At 42.6% G+C, this 14491-nt stretch overlaps 1 protein-coding gene across 8 annotated transcripts in view; it reads left to right on the forward strand.

Annotated features, from left to right (window-relative positions):
* pax7a (paired box 7a) overlaps positions 1–14491 on the forward strand; it is a 66902-nt gene that overhangs the window by 38032 nt on the left and 14379 nt on the right. For all 8 annotated transcript variants that reach the window (XM_014133075.2, XM_014133077.2, XM_014133078.2 and 5 more), the window contains 2 exon segments: positions 1639–1804; positions 2409–2602. In XM_014133075.2, coding sequence (XP_013988550.1) covers positions 1639–1804; positions 2409–2602 — 360 coding nt within the window.

A 14491-nucleotide genomic window follows, 5' to 3' on the forward strand; every position in this document is an offset into this window, starting at 1 on the left:
GAAATGATCTGCTTCCAGAAGAGGCTCCCTGTTGGTTGGGGTTAGGGTTAGAAGTTGTGAGGCTTGATTCTTGCGAGTGCTTGTACAGTGGGGTATTTTGACATCTCAGTCACTTTTTTATCACATGAGACGCTCTTGATGAAATTGAAACTAGATGCAGACATGATTAAGGCCTAAGAGATACAGTGCGTTGACTCTGTAGTATAACACACAATTCAAACCGAGATCTCTCTTTTTGTGATTGAGAGATCTCTGTGTATGTGAGTTTATGTGTAGCATATGTTTGTGTTCAGGAGAAGGAGAGGCCCCAATAGCAGTGAGTGTGTCCCTGTGTTACTCCCTTGAAAGTTAGGCTCTTTAAGAGCTGTTTAAAAGGGACGCCCCCTCTTTGTGCCCAGTGTTCTGCCTGGCGTATGGAAGCCCTTTTGTCCAATCCTTTCATCTGGCTTCACAATAGGCCAGGCCGTTTGAAACACAACAGCAGATGAACTGCGCTGACAGTGTATTAAACTCTGATGAATTGCCAGTGCGAGGCATAGATCAGTGTCCTTCAACCTTTAGCACATACTGGGCCCAGGCCTTGTCTTGGTTAAATGGAACAGGTTGCTGGCTGTATGGCTGCTCTTTTCAAAAGGCCTGATTATATTCATGTTTTGTTGAAGCAGAAGCCTTTTTAAAATGTGTAAATCACTGCAGTTTAAAAGGAGCCTCTTTAGTCTCTCCCATTCAGGGAGTTGACATTGTGCATTCGTGGTTGAAAGTTGATCATGGGGATGGACATTTTGTGTGCATTTCGGTACAATTCTACATTTGATTTAGATATCTTAAGAAGACTAAGATCTACAGGATGAGCTATTTACATGCTAGACTGTGCAAAGGAATATGTATTTATGGTTTTTGTCGATTACAAATAAACTGCTAAATCCATCCACCTTTTATAATATAATTGAAATAATTCACTTGGTATATATTTGCAATTGCATGTATCTGATTAAAAGAGAGAGAGATAAAGAGACAGAGATAAAGAGAGAGAGAGAGAGAGTAAGAGTGTGTGTGTACTGTTGTAGTGGCATTCTTTATGGCCTCCCTCCAAGTGTCTGATAGGTTCACAAACATACTTGAGATGTCTGATGCTGCTGCTTGTGGCCCCTACCTCTGACCCCTTAATGACTTCTTCCCTCTGAAGAGGGCTTAGGGCAGCCTGTTGACACAGATCACAGCTTCAGCCACTTAAGAAGAAAAACAGGGACAGACCACTGAGCCTCCATACCGACTCTGGCTCTGGCTCCCACAGGGACTAGCTAGCTTCTCCACCACCACCACCACCACTTCTCACAGCAACAGGCAGATGAATCACAGCTGGCAGGACCACACAGTAAATTCATTTGGAGCATTCTGAGAATCATATATCCATTTGGTAATAGATGAATTGTGTTAGAATGAATGGAAGAGAATGGATATTCTAGTATGCACAACCTAGGGGTTGCTGAGAGAGAGTGCTTAGCTCTTACAGACGGTTTATCATAGAGGAGCAAGCCTGAGGGGAAGTACCTCTCTCTCTCTCTCTCTCTCTCTCTCTCTCTTTCTCGTTCTGTAGTTTGTCCTCTCCATCGTCCTCATCTGTGTTTTTCCCTCCAGGTGTGGTTCAGCAACAGAAGGGCCAGATGGCGCAAGCAGGCAGGAGCCAATCAGCTGGCTGCCTTCAACCACCTGTTACCTGGAGGCTTCCCGCCCACAGGGATGCCCAGCCTACCTACCTACCAGCTACCTGAGTCCTCGTACCCCGGCACTACACTGTCACAGGGTAAGACCCGTACACACGCATGCACACACACATTCGCACACACTCACACACAAGCCTCCACATCTGCTTATTCCAGAGGCTATGTTTCAGGCTCAAATGTTTGTATATATGGTTGTGTTTTCATCTAATCTAGGTAGCACTTGAGCTACAAATATCTAAGGTATATCTGCTAGACATTTAGCAGAATATTATATCATGTAGCATTTATATGCTACATATAGCATTCATACAGGCAGTTGTTAAGCATACAGCCAAGTCTTTGTTACATGATGACAGGGAAACAGCCTAAGGTTTTGACGGAGTTTGCTACCAATTACATGAGCAGAATATTTCTAACCTACATAAAGCACATGAAAAAGATTCACATGGTGTCTGAGGCACAAGCCACTAAAACATTACAATTTTAAATTCTTTTTTGAGCATTTTTCTAATACAACATTTGTATCTCTTTTAGTGGTTAGTTTTGGGACATAAGTCTCTAAAGGCTGGGGTGTGTAAATCATTTTTCAGGGTTGTGAACAAGGCTGAACTTTATGTGTGCAGTGTATTTGGTTGTGGTTCTCTTGGCTCACATCCTCACTCAGTGTTGTTGTTATTGGTTCAGATGGCAGCAGTACGCTGCATCGGCCCCAGCCCCTGCCTCCGTCCTCAATGCACCAGGGAGGACTCTCTGACGGCAGCTCCGCCTACGGCCTCTCGTCCAATCGCCACAGCTTCTCCAGCTACTCAGACAGCTTCATGAGCCAATCAGCGGCCAGCAATCACATGAACCCCGTCAGCAATGGCCTCTCCCCACAGGTCAGTTCAAGGCCAAGGGCACGTCTCCCTATTTCTTCCGTATCACCTCTTTTGATGAATGAATGATCGAATTACATTTTCTTTGTCTATAAAATCAGCAGTTGGCAACCCTTCCCTTACGGGATTAATTGACACATAAACAAACATTACAATGATTCACAGTGATAATTCACATTGATAATTCTTCCGGTGTTCTGTGCAGTGTGAAAATAATGGGTGAAAAAAATCCATACATTTTAGTAGTTTAGGTTATCCAAGCAGAAACAATAATTGATGTGTACCATAAGCCATGGCCGTGGGAAGATGTTTTGGGTTGGGGTGCTGAGGAGTATTTATCTCCACTAATACAGGACTAATACAGGCCCAGTTCACAAATTTTGTGGTATATTGTTATTTTCATAATTCTTTCACTTAAAATTGTATTTCTTTATTTTTATCAGGGGGTGTTGCAGCACCCTCAGCACCCTCACTTCCTGAGGCTTTGCTGTAAGCTACATAAAGTTACATTTTTACAACAACAAAAAATCTGATATAGACATGGTATTACCATCTGACCATTTAAATGATTCAATGACCCAAGGTTTAAATTATGTATATAATTGCAATTTGCTGAACCAAAAGCAACTAATAAGTAATACTGTATGTCGATCCATGGTCTTTTCTTCTAGCTTCTAAAGCTCTGGGTTTTCATTGGCTCATGTAAATTGCTACAATTTTAAAACAATTGGATTAACATCAACAAATTAAAATGAATCTTGATAGAGGCACATCTGCTCCGAAACAGCAGTTTCCTCTTTCCTGGGACACCAAAATCTTACTCAGAACATGAGAAACACATGTGAATGAAATAATTAGCTAAAGCTTAGAAATGTAGGCGCTTAATCTTCTTCAAGTAATTGTTTGGAGTTGGTATGTCTTAGTACTATGTTATTCCATTCATCTTGTACCACTGTTCTTCAGCTCCCAGCCTGGACTGTGTCTATCTGTAGCTACAGAGCTACAGTAGGCTTGTAGAGGAGGGGCTGTAAATATATGGGTGGCTGTGTAGGGCTACTCTGCTGCCCTCCATGGCCTCCTAACCCTCCCAGTCATGCTGCTTCCCCTTCCCTCCTCTCCTCTCCTCTCTGCTCGGCCCTCCACACACAGTGAAAATACTGTGGAGCATTAGGCAGAGTAATTAGATGCGCTGCTGTCCTAATTGGGGTTTGAATCAATAGGAGGCATTAGATTCCCCTCTAACCGAGCAATCCTCTTCTGTCATATAAAATGCAATTGCTTTGCCCCTGTGTGTGTGTGTGTGTGTGTGTGTGTGTGTGTGTGTGTGTGTGTGTGTGTGTGTGTGTGTGTGTGTGTGTGTGTGTGTGTGTGTGTGTGTGTGTGTGTGTGTGTGTGTGTGTGTGTTTGGTTTTAATATCCTTGTGGGGACCAGAAATCCTCACAAAGATAGTAAAACAAGGAACATTTGTGGGCACATTTCGCCAGTCCCCACAAGGAAAAAGGCAATTTTAGGCTTAGGGGTTAGGAGTTAGGGTTAGGAGTTAGGGTTAGGAGTTAGGTTAGCGGTTAGCGGTTAAGGTTAGGGTTAAAGTTTAGGGTTAGGGTTAGGGTTAGGGGTTAGTAAAAATAGGATTTTTTAATGGGAATCAATTGTTTTGTCCCTAAAAGGATAGTAAAACAAACGTGTGTTTGGTGTGTTTGTGAAAAACTGGGGATTCCATGTTATCCTCTTTGGGCACCTCCATTAATAAGCATTTAAAACACTACTCTATGGAAGGGGTTGAGCCTTAAGTAGCACAGAATGGAAAAACATTTGTATTGATGTAAATTGTGTCTGAGAAGTGAATTATGCACAATTACCCATCAATACTGGCCAGTCTTGCCCACCCTCACCAATAAGATGTGGTTAACAAGCAGAAAATAAGATTGAAATGGTGTGTAAAGAGTTGAAAATGAATTTCAATGCTGCATTTGTCCACAATTACCCCCTCGTTCAGACGTGTTTTATTAGGATTTTTTTCTTCTTCAAATATTTCTCAAAGCAGATTGGAAACATTCTTGGTATTACCCCTCTTTCTTCAGAGAATAAATAATTAAGGATTTTGGTGACAAAACAGAGATTTTCTCTCCTGCTGGAGCGTCGGAGGATAACATGGAGGCTCACAGCGTGTTTGATTGTTAATCATGGCACAGGGGCTTTAAGTGCTAATGCTCTCACTGCAGACCTGCAGAAAACACCAGGAACATGGAATGCTTTTTCCATTAATGGCTCTCCAGTACTTAATACGGGCTGACGATACAGCAGCTCTCTCCCTTTCTTCCTAGGCATTCCACTATGTGTTTGGATAATACATGTTTCCTGTTTAGCACTGGGGATTAGGACCTTGGATAATCGTAGAAACAGGATTTTCAATATTCAATTAGTCTATAAAGTGGATCTGAATTTTTTTAAATATTGAACCAGAAGAAAATATTTTTTTGGTAGTTAATTTTAAGCTAAATGTGAGTTAATATATTGTATTAGTTGTCATATTTGTGGTAAAGTAAATAGTATGTAGCAGTGATGTTTAAAACAGGAAAACATGTGGCTTTTCTATCACTCTTTCACTGTGGAGAGATGGATGTTCTCTGACAGAGGAATCAGAGTTCACACTCCCTCAATGTCCTGCTGCTGTAGTAGGTGCTCACACACATACACACACACATACACACACTCACACACAAACAAACGCACCTACCACCACACACACATACAAACACACAACTCAGCCTGTCTAACTCTATCTATCTGTAGTTAAACAGATGTCCAGTTCATCCACTCATCTGGAATGTTAGAGATTTGTTGTTGACATAGATTTAGTTTGACATAGATTGAGACTGTGATTTTTTATTAGGTTGTTTATATACTGTATGTTTTCACTATCCTGTCTTCCTCTCCTCTATGTAATGGAAAACTATACAAATAGACTCTCCATCGTGATGGAAATGAGAATTTTATATTGTGGTTTTTCAGACAGCATCTGTCCGGAAGAGATATGCCTGTGTGTTGGTATGTGTGAGCTATTTTCTCTAGTGTCTGGTATTGATGGGCTACCCGTTACTGGTAAAGATTGACAAAAATTCTGTGATTCCCAGTAAATGGGCTGCGGTGGCCAACTGCCAAGTTTATAATGGAATCCTGCTGCGTTCAGCATTGCCGACAGGTCCTCGCACCCATCCCAATCCCATAACCTTTCCCGACAGCGCACATTTTCCCATTACAGCCACTGGAAAAGCCATCCGCACATGCACTGGGGTTGTTGTCGTGTGGGATATAAATTTGGTTGGTTTGCGAGAGAGAGGCGCTAGCTATGTCAGGGGTGGGGAGGTGGGTTAAGCTGTGCTTGGCTGGGCTAGAGGTATGAGCACAGAGATGTTGTGTTGGTCCTGTTTCATCTAGTGTCACAGCAGGTGTTGGATAGAGGAAAGGCCAGGAGTATGAGGTGGAGGCAGGGAGCAGAAATATCAGCAGTGGCTGAAAACATTATTATTGCTTTTTTGATGGAGAAATATTTTTGTGTGTCAATCAACTGGCACTCTTTTGGTTTGAAGGCCTGATAGGATTTCTTTCACAACAAATATTTCCCAAAATCATTTCTGAAACATTATATTTTTGAAGTCTAAATGACCCTAAATGCCCACAATAGCTAGGTTTCCATCCAATTGGTGAATATTCTTAAATCATTTATATCTAAAAATCAGCATTTTCCCTCAAATTAAATTGTAGCAGATGAAAAACTGTTCGTGATTACGAAGTGCACAAATAATACCTTTTGCCTTTAAATTCCCATGGATCTAATAAAAAATGCAAGTTAAATGGGTTTCCATCACATTTTCAACTCACAATTTTTTTTGCGTTATATAGCAAGTGTGTATACTCTTCTATTAGCACGTGCACTCTAGCCAACAGCTTTATCTGCACACTGTTGGCTAGAGAGCACCTGATCAGATTATTATTATGGAAAAAAGGGCAAGATTATTTTTATTTGTCATCTACATTACTTGCATAAAACTGTTGGAGGGAAACCTGGATAGTGACATATAAACAACTAGTTGTTTCAAGATAAATATACAAATCTGTGCTTTTGTCTCCGTAACCAAGTTTTCCATGCTGTGACGAAAGCTTCTGTTGTGATTCCTTTTACAGTGCCTTAATTACCAGGAAGTAATTGAGCAAATAGTTAAGGCATGCGATTGAAGAACTCATTAACAACAATTTAGCTCGACACGTCCTTCTCTCTGCTCTCCATTCCTTAAAAATGAAATTACTTAGAGCACAATAAATACAATTGTACATTTGTCCTAATAAAATGTAGCCTTGCATTTGTTCTAATTGTTCCAATTTCGAACTTTTTATCTGTTACACATTTTAAGCACAGGTAGTTGCATTGTATTTACAGAGCCTGCTGTACCTGGTTATGGCATGGTGAAACAGCAGCACTGTAAAAGGAAACATATCCAAAGCTGAGGTGGTCTACATCCTCCCCAGAAACAATGTCAGGTCATATACAACTCTATGGCCACTATCTTCAAATAAGCCTTTGAAGCCCTAGTTATTCTTGGGAGATGTGTTCTTTGGCAGCCGTTTTGGCTAAATTCCTCTTTATTGCATGACAGGGACACCTGCTGGGAGAGGGGAGAAAACAACTGCTGCTCATGAGGCTCCAGCAGTACCAAGAGCTAGAGTTAGAGTTTGTGTTCAAACCTTACAAGGGAAGAAGCCCTCTGTAATGAAATACAAACATTGCAATGTTTTTAGACAAATCCCAGGGATATTGAAGTTGAGGATAACATACAGAGGGACACGATGCATTGTCTCGGAGTGAAATAACATAAATCCATGTAGTAAAATACTGCTACAAGTCAGTCTATCACCCACACTCAGGTGTACTGGGCTGTTGATCACAGCACATCTTAAAACCACATTTCTGTACCTCCAACAATTATTACTGTGAATAAATGATGAATAGACATATTGGACCTTTTTGATTAAACCTGCAATGGATCAAACAGGTCCACACACAAGAGGACTAATTAGGGCAAAGGAAAACTATTAAACATTACCTAAAACTCAAGGCTTCTATGTGTTAGGAAGGAGTCTGAGCAATAGCTTGAAAAAAAGAACCTACAGTACCAGTCAAAGTTTTGGACACACCTACTCATTCCAGGGTTTTTCTTTATTTTACTATTTTCTACATTGTAGAATAATAGTGAAGACATCAGAACTATGAAATAGCACATATGGAATCATGTAGTAACCAAAAAAGTGTTAAACAAATCTAAATATATTTTAGATTATTCAAAGTAGCCACCTTTTGCCTTGATAACAGCTTTGCACATTCTTGGCATTCTCTCAACCAGCTTCACCTGGAATGCTTATCCAACAGTCTTCAAGGAGTTCCCACATATGCTGAGCACTTGTTGGCTGCTTTTCCTTCATTCTGCGGTCCAACTCATCCCAAACCATCTCACTTGGGTTGAGGTTGGGTGATTGTGGGGCCAGGTCATCTGATGCAGCACTCCATCGCTCTCCTTTTTGGTCAAATAGCCCTTACACAGCCTAAAGGTGTGTTGGGTCAATGTCCTGTTGAAAAACAAATAATAGTCCCACTAAGCGCAAACCAGATGGGATGGCATATCGTTGCCGAATGCTGTTAAGTCTGCCTTGAATTCTAAATAAATCACTCACAGTGTCACCAGCAAAGCTCCCCCACACTATCACACCTCCTCCGCCCTGCTTCACGGTGGGAACCACACATGCGGAGATCATCCGTTCACTCTGCGTCTCACAAAGACACAGCGGTAGGAACCAAAAATCCCAAATTTGGACTCAGTTAATGTTGAGATGTGTGTGTTACTTGGGCTGCAATTTCTGAGACTGGTATGAACTTATCCTCTGCAGCAGAGTTAACTCTGGGCCTTTCTTTCCTGTCGTGGTTCTCATGAGAGCCAGTTTCATCATAGTGCTTGATGGTTTTTGCGACTACACTTGAAGAAACTTTCAAAGTTCTTGACATTTTCCATATTGACTGACCTTCATGAAGTAATGATGGACTGTCATTTCTCTTTGCTTATTTGAGCTGTTCTTGCCATAATATGGATGTGGTTTATTCTGTATACCACCCCTACCTTGTCACAACACAACTGATTGGCTCATACACATTAAGAAGGAAAGAAATTGCACAAATTAACTTTTAAGAAGGCACACCTGTTAACTGAAATGCATTCCAAGTGACTACCTCATGAAGCTGGTTGAGAGAATGCCAAGCGTGTGCAAAGTTGTCATCAAGGCAATGGGTGGCTACTTTGAGGAATCTCAAATATAAAATATATTTTGATTTGTTTAAACTCTTTTTGGTTACTACATTATAACATATATGTTATTTCATAGTTTTGATGTCTTCACTATTATTCTACAATGTAGAAAATAGAAAATAAGAAAAACCTTGGAATGAGTAGGTGTGTCCAAACTTTTGACTGGTGCTGGATGTTGGATAATAAATCATGGTAGTAAGTTAGCTCTCCATTTTTCTCTGTCCTGGAAGGGATGTGTGTTTTGGAGTGCGAGGGACCATGGATGCCATGTGTTAGGAGAGCCTGTGGTGCTGTGGAAGTGGGCTGGGCCTACACACACACACACACACACACACACACACACACACACACACACACACACACACACACACACACACACACACACACACACACACACACACACACACACACACACACACACAGGGGATCAGAGACAGGCAGAGCTGCTCTCACCCCTGCCTCCCTTTGATCCGTGTCCCCAGGCCTGCCTGGCTACCCGCGCTGCTCTGCACCGCACCACGCACGCTGACACCACGCTATGCTCGCTTCGCTAGCGACTCCCCACAACTGTCTGACATAGATAAGCCAGGGGAGACTCCAAACTGCCGCTGCCGCTCTTCTCTTCCATTAGCGAGCACTGACGCTTCTTTAAAAAACGGGATGAATTCTATTTAAGACACCAACACTAGTCGTTGCCAAAAAGAGGGAGAGAGAGGGAGAGGGAAAATATAGGAACAATCTAGAGGCTCTGGCTCCATTCCTCCCCCCTCTCTGACTTCTAACAACACATCCTGCACCTGAATACCAATGAGAGAGGGAGATTCATGTAGTCCCCCACATTATTAAAAGTTGGGCATTAAGCCTCTCACCGGGCACCATGTCAGCTGGCAAGCTCTACTGACAACTAATCAAAGGGGATGAACACATAGCCTGCATTCATAGCTCAGCTTCTCGCAGAGCAAGAGGGGGAATACATAGACGTTAATTAGAACTTCCATTAAAACAAATACTGTTTCAATTTGGCAAGTATAAAAAAATATATAAGTGGCTTTCAAAAAAAATACAACAAATAAGACCTTCTCTTGGCAGCTGCCAAGAAAATCAAGGGAGTGTAAATCATATCCACTGGCTATATGTTTCTGCATAGATTATTAGGGCTTGCTGCCTGTTTAACACTTCTGAACTCAGAGGAAAGGATGGTGTCACAAACATACACACATTGGCAATATGGGGCTTTTGACTATATGTATCTAATTTAAATAGTATTTTTTTTGTCTGCCAAGATTGAATAGGGTTTTAGGTGCCTTTAGTGTGGGTATGTTAAATTATGCAAGGGCAAAAGTTTTTACTAAACAGGCTTTAGATTTATTAACCAGTTAGTGGGCTCTCTGTGGTTGGTTCCATGCCTGTGTTCTCTATAGCTCAACCTCTAACCCCACTAGAACAGCTAAGTTAAACCAATACACTCTTTGCCTTCTTGTTTAACATAAATATCTCTGGATGTGGTTTTTATCTATTTTTCACCTACCAAAGTGTCCCCCTTCTTTTTGTTGTTGCAACTCCTGCTAATACTAGGTCTCTCTCTCTCGCTCTCTCTCGCTCTCTGGCTGTCTCTCTCCCTCGCTCTCTCTTTCTCTCCGTCACTCTCTCTCCCCCTGGTGAGGCAGCTCTACTCCCCACGCCCAGATGAAAGGCTATGGCGACAATAAAAATGCTATTTAAATGCAATGGTGTTTGTGTGCGGGTAAAAGATATTTCCTGCAGAAAGTGAGCTGCTGCATCCTGATAAATAGTAAATATAAGGGAATGCGATTTACATTTATCTTGCAGAGGCAGCCAATATACATTTCAGTAAATCCTAGAAGATTTAAGTAGGAAATGACTGAGACTGATTCACATGCTGTGTCCCACGCAGACAAAATGCCTATAAGATTGAGAATGGTATTGCCTTTATTAAAGTATAGGCACATACATCAATCCTATCTTCAATACCAATTACACACAGGCGTACACTGTGAAACATGCTCAAGACGTTTTTATTCCATAGATTTGTTGCATTATTTTCCATCGCTTGACAATGTTTTTTGCTTCCTCTACTTATTATTATGATTATTATGATTATCATTATTATTATCGGCATCATCATCATCATCAATATTTTATTTGTTATTATAATTATTATTATTATTATTATTTATTATTAGTATTATGCAGTCTCATACCTTCCATTTGTTGGGGCAGGAAAGGAGGCAGGTGAAGTGTGTGGTGTGTGAGGCATGCGCAGTGTGACCTCTGTGGGAGGGGTCAGGGGGTGGCAGAGTCGCAGCAGGGCAGGGCTGCAGTCAACCTGCCCTGCTAGCTGTCCGTCTGGAGGTTTGGGATGTTGTCTGGCTGCATGTGTTTCCTGTTAGTTCCAGATGCCACTCTGACAGGTGCATGGACGTGATTAATACCTCTCTGGTCATCTCTCTCTCTCTCTCTCTCCCTCCCTCTCTTTCTCTTTCTTCCTCTCTCTCTTTCTGAGTCCTTCATTGGCACACTATCCCTGTTGCTCCCCCTCCCCCCTCCCCTCCCCTCCCCTCCCCTCCCCCCGTCTAACCCTATGGTGCACAGTGGAGAGATAGACCTAATCCAACACACCACCCACATATCTCAGCTTCCCACCAAAGTGAAATGGAGCCCAGTATTGCTCAGTGTTATATTTTACAGCATCTTTAGAACATTGTTCTGATAACCTTGGACATTAAAGCATATTCTTTTCAAGCTAAAAACAAAAATATAATTTTGTTACTTAAGATATGTCTGTAATCATGACATAGAATGTTTCTCTCTCTCTCGCTCACTCTCTCTCTTTCTCTCTCTCTCTCACTCGCTCTCTCTCTCGCTCTTCCTCTCCCTCTCTTTCTCCCTTGCTCTCTCTTCCTCTTTCTCGTGGGCCAGTAAAATGAGAATGTGTGATGTGGTTTGGTCCCCAGCTGGTTGTCTGGAGCTGCAGCCCACTCCTCTCAGTCTCCAGCTGAGAGCTATTTCACTATTTATTTACATGTAATTATGGCTATGAGGTGCAAACATTAACACTGTCAAGAACAATTTGACCTGACATTTTTCACTAGGCCTGGCCCCTGCTGTTTTTAGCAAACAAACCCCCCCCAGCTCCCCCCGACTTCCCCGCTCCCCGATACGCCTCTCTGTCCTCTCCGAGCTGCACCCTCCCTCATACACACAGCCCTGCCTCACTGAAACCACTCTGCTGGAATCAGAAAATCTGCCGTTTAATTTGGCAGAGACGGTGGTGCGAGGTGAGGAGAGTTGCAGTGTGTGTGTGTGTGTGTGTGTGTGTGTGTGTGTGTGTGTGTGTGTGTGTGTGTGTGTGTGAGAGTGTGTGTGTGTGTGTGTGTGTGTGTGTGTGTGTGTGTGTGTGTGTGTGTGTGTGTGTGTGTGCGTGCGTGCGTGCGTGTGTGTGTTTGCGTATTGGAGGGGGTTGCTCTTGTTCCTGGTGGCTGAATCCATCCCACAGTAACTCAAGCATATCACTAGCAGAGAATAGAGGATTGCTCCCCACACGTTCTCCAATTGCAGCCCAATAGACGGCATATTAACCTCTGTTTAGTGAGGGGCCCTGCACGCACTGTTGGATGTTTAGGAGGGAGGGAGACCTTTCTCTGGCTAGTAGCAGGCAGCTGTGCTCCATTGAACACAGGGTTAGAGAAGACGGGTGGGGGCCGGGGAAGGAGTCAGGGAAGAAAATGCATTTTGTCAAAACTATTATTCTCCAATTACATTTTATGAAACATTTCGGAATTAGTATTTATTTAAGATCATGTGGAATTTCATTTGATATTGTGTGTGTTTAGGTCTCGAGTTTAGCTGTTAGATAAAATAGTGCAGCTCAGTGATTGTGGGGAGTGGTGTTAGAGAGCAGAGTTGAGAGACTGGGGGACACTGTGGTAGTATGGCTAACATGTTGTGAGAAGTGACAGCTTGTTCCAATGCCCGCTAATCGTCCTCATCTGTGCCTAGCTTGTCAATGCCCAGATTCTGTCAGTGCCAATCAGGCACTTAATTGAACACAATTAACCCCCCCCCCCCCCTCCGCCCGTACAACCCACAACCCACATGCTTCAAAAACCTATTTCTCTCTCTGCAGTTCCCATCCTCCCTCTCACCCTCTCTTCATCCTGTCTCTGTCTCTCCTCGTCCCATAGCATTGGTGGCGGAAGACACTTTTCACTTTTGATTAACGTGCCGCGGCCAATTAATGCACTGACTCACAGGCCAGGGCCCGTCATCTGCTGCCTGCCACCCTCACGTCAGTCTGCGGCGTGGCCCCACACAGCTCCCCTACCACTGCCATCACCTCCACCGTGACCAAAACGCTCTAATTCAATTTATGCAATCGCTGTTATTTTTAAATAGTCATTATGTCTGCTCAGATGAGGGGCCTTAGTGCCCGCTGGGCTGTTCCTCTCATGTGAGAAGGAGGGCTGAGGGGAGGGTGGGTGGACTTGGGGTTGCACTGCTCCATTGACTCTTTAGAAAAACTCCTTCATCTTTTCTTTTTTATTTCTCTTTCCTAGTTGTTTTCAAAATGAAGAAATTGATGCTGTTGTTTATTTGATTTGTGCATAATCATTTTACCCTGCATTCTTCAATGTACAGTATCAGTAAAATGTTTCTACTAGATTTTGAGAAATATGTGCATCACATGTTTTTTTATCAGTTCTCAGAAATAATTTGTAAATATTCAATATTTTATATGGAATATTGCACCCAATTTTAGCCGTTGCGCATGTTTGAATTATTTCCAATCAACCAAGAAATACCATTCAGTGTACTCATACTTCTTAACTTATAGGTCAGTAAATTCAACATTTACTCTCTGTAATCACACCCCAGGACTGACATTGAAAAAAAAACATCTACCCAAATTTGGTGTCATCGTCATCCCTGATCTTAAGTCATTCCCAGGTGAGGTGTGTATCAGCCAGGCAGATCTGCCAAGGTGCGTGATGTTATTCTGCGCCGCTCAGATAACTTCCAGACATTTGGAGTGCTTATTTTCTCCTCTCTGCCCCAGTGACCTCTACCGAACTTAAAGGTATGTCTTGGGGGCATTTGATTTGGGCAGAACGGGAGCTATCGGTGACAGGGGAGCTAATCCAGTCTTGCGCAGATTAAGAGAAGTGTTTGTGGAGTGGGGTGTGTTGGCGAGGGCGCTGGCGCCGAGAATGGAACACAGGGCTGTCCTATCAGCTCTCCAGGCAGGCTGGCCCTCAGGCCAACTCAGTCCTACAGGAGTCTTTGTACTTCCCAAAGCCTCTCTCTCACACTCTCACTCTCTCTTTCTCTCTTCTCGCTCCTCTTTCCTTCCCCCCTCTTTATATCTATATACTCTCTTTTTTATTTTCCTTATGCTGTATCACTTTCTTTCAGATGCAAAAACTTTGTCTCTGAAATATTTTTGTGAACATGAAAAAACGTATAGTGAACATTTCCATCACTAGTGCGTGGCACTGGGTGAGCAGTGAGGTGCACGCT

The sequence above is a fragment of the Salmo salar genome, chromosome ssa12 (genome assembly GCF_905237065.1).
Source record: "Salmo salar chromosome ssa12, Ssal_v3.1, whole genome shotgun sequence".
NCBI lineage: Eukaryota > Metazoa > Chordata > Actinopteri > Salmoniformes > Salmonidae > Salmo > Salmo salar.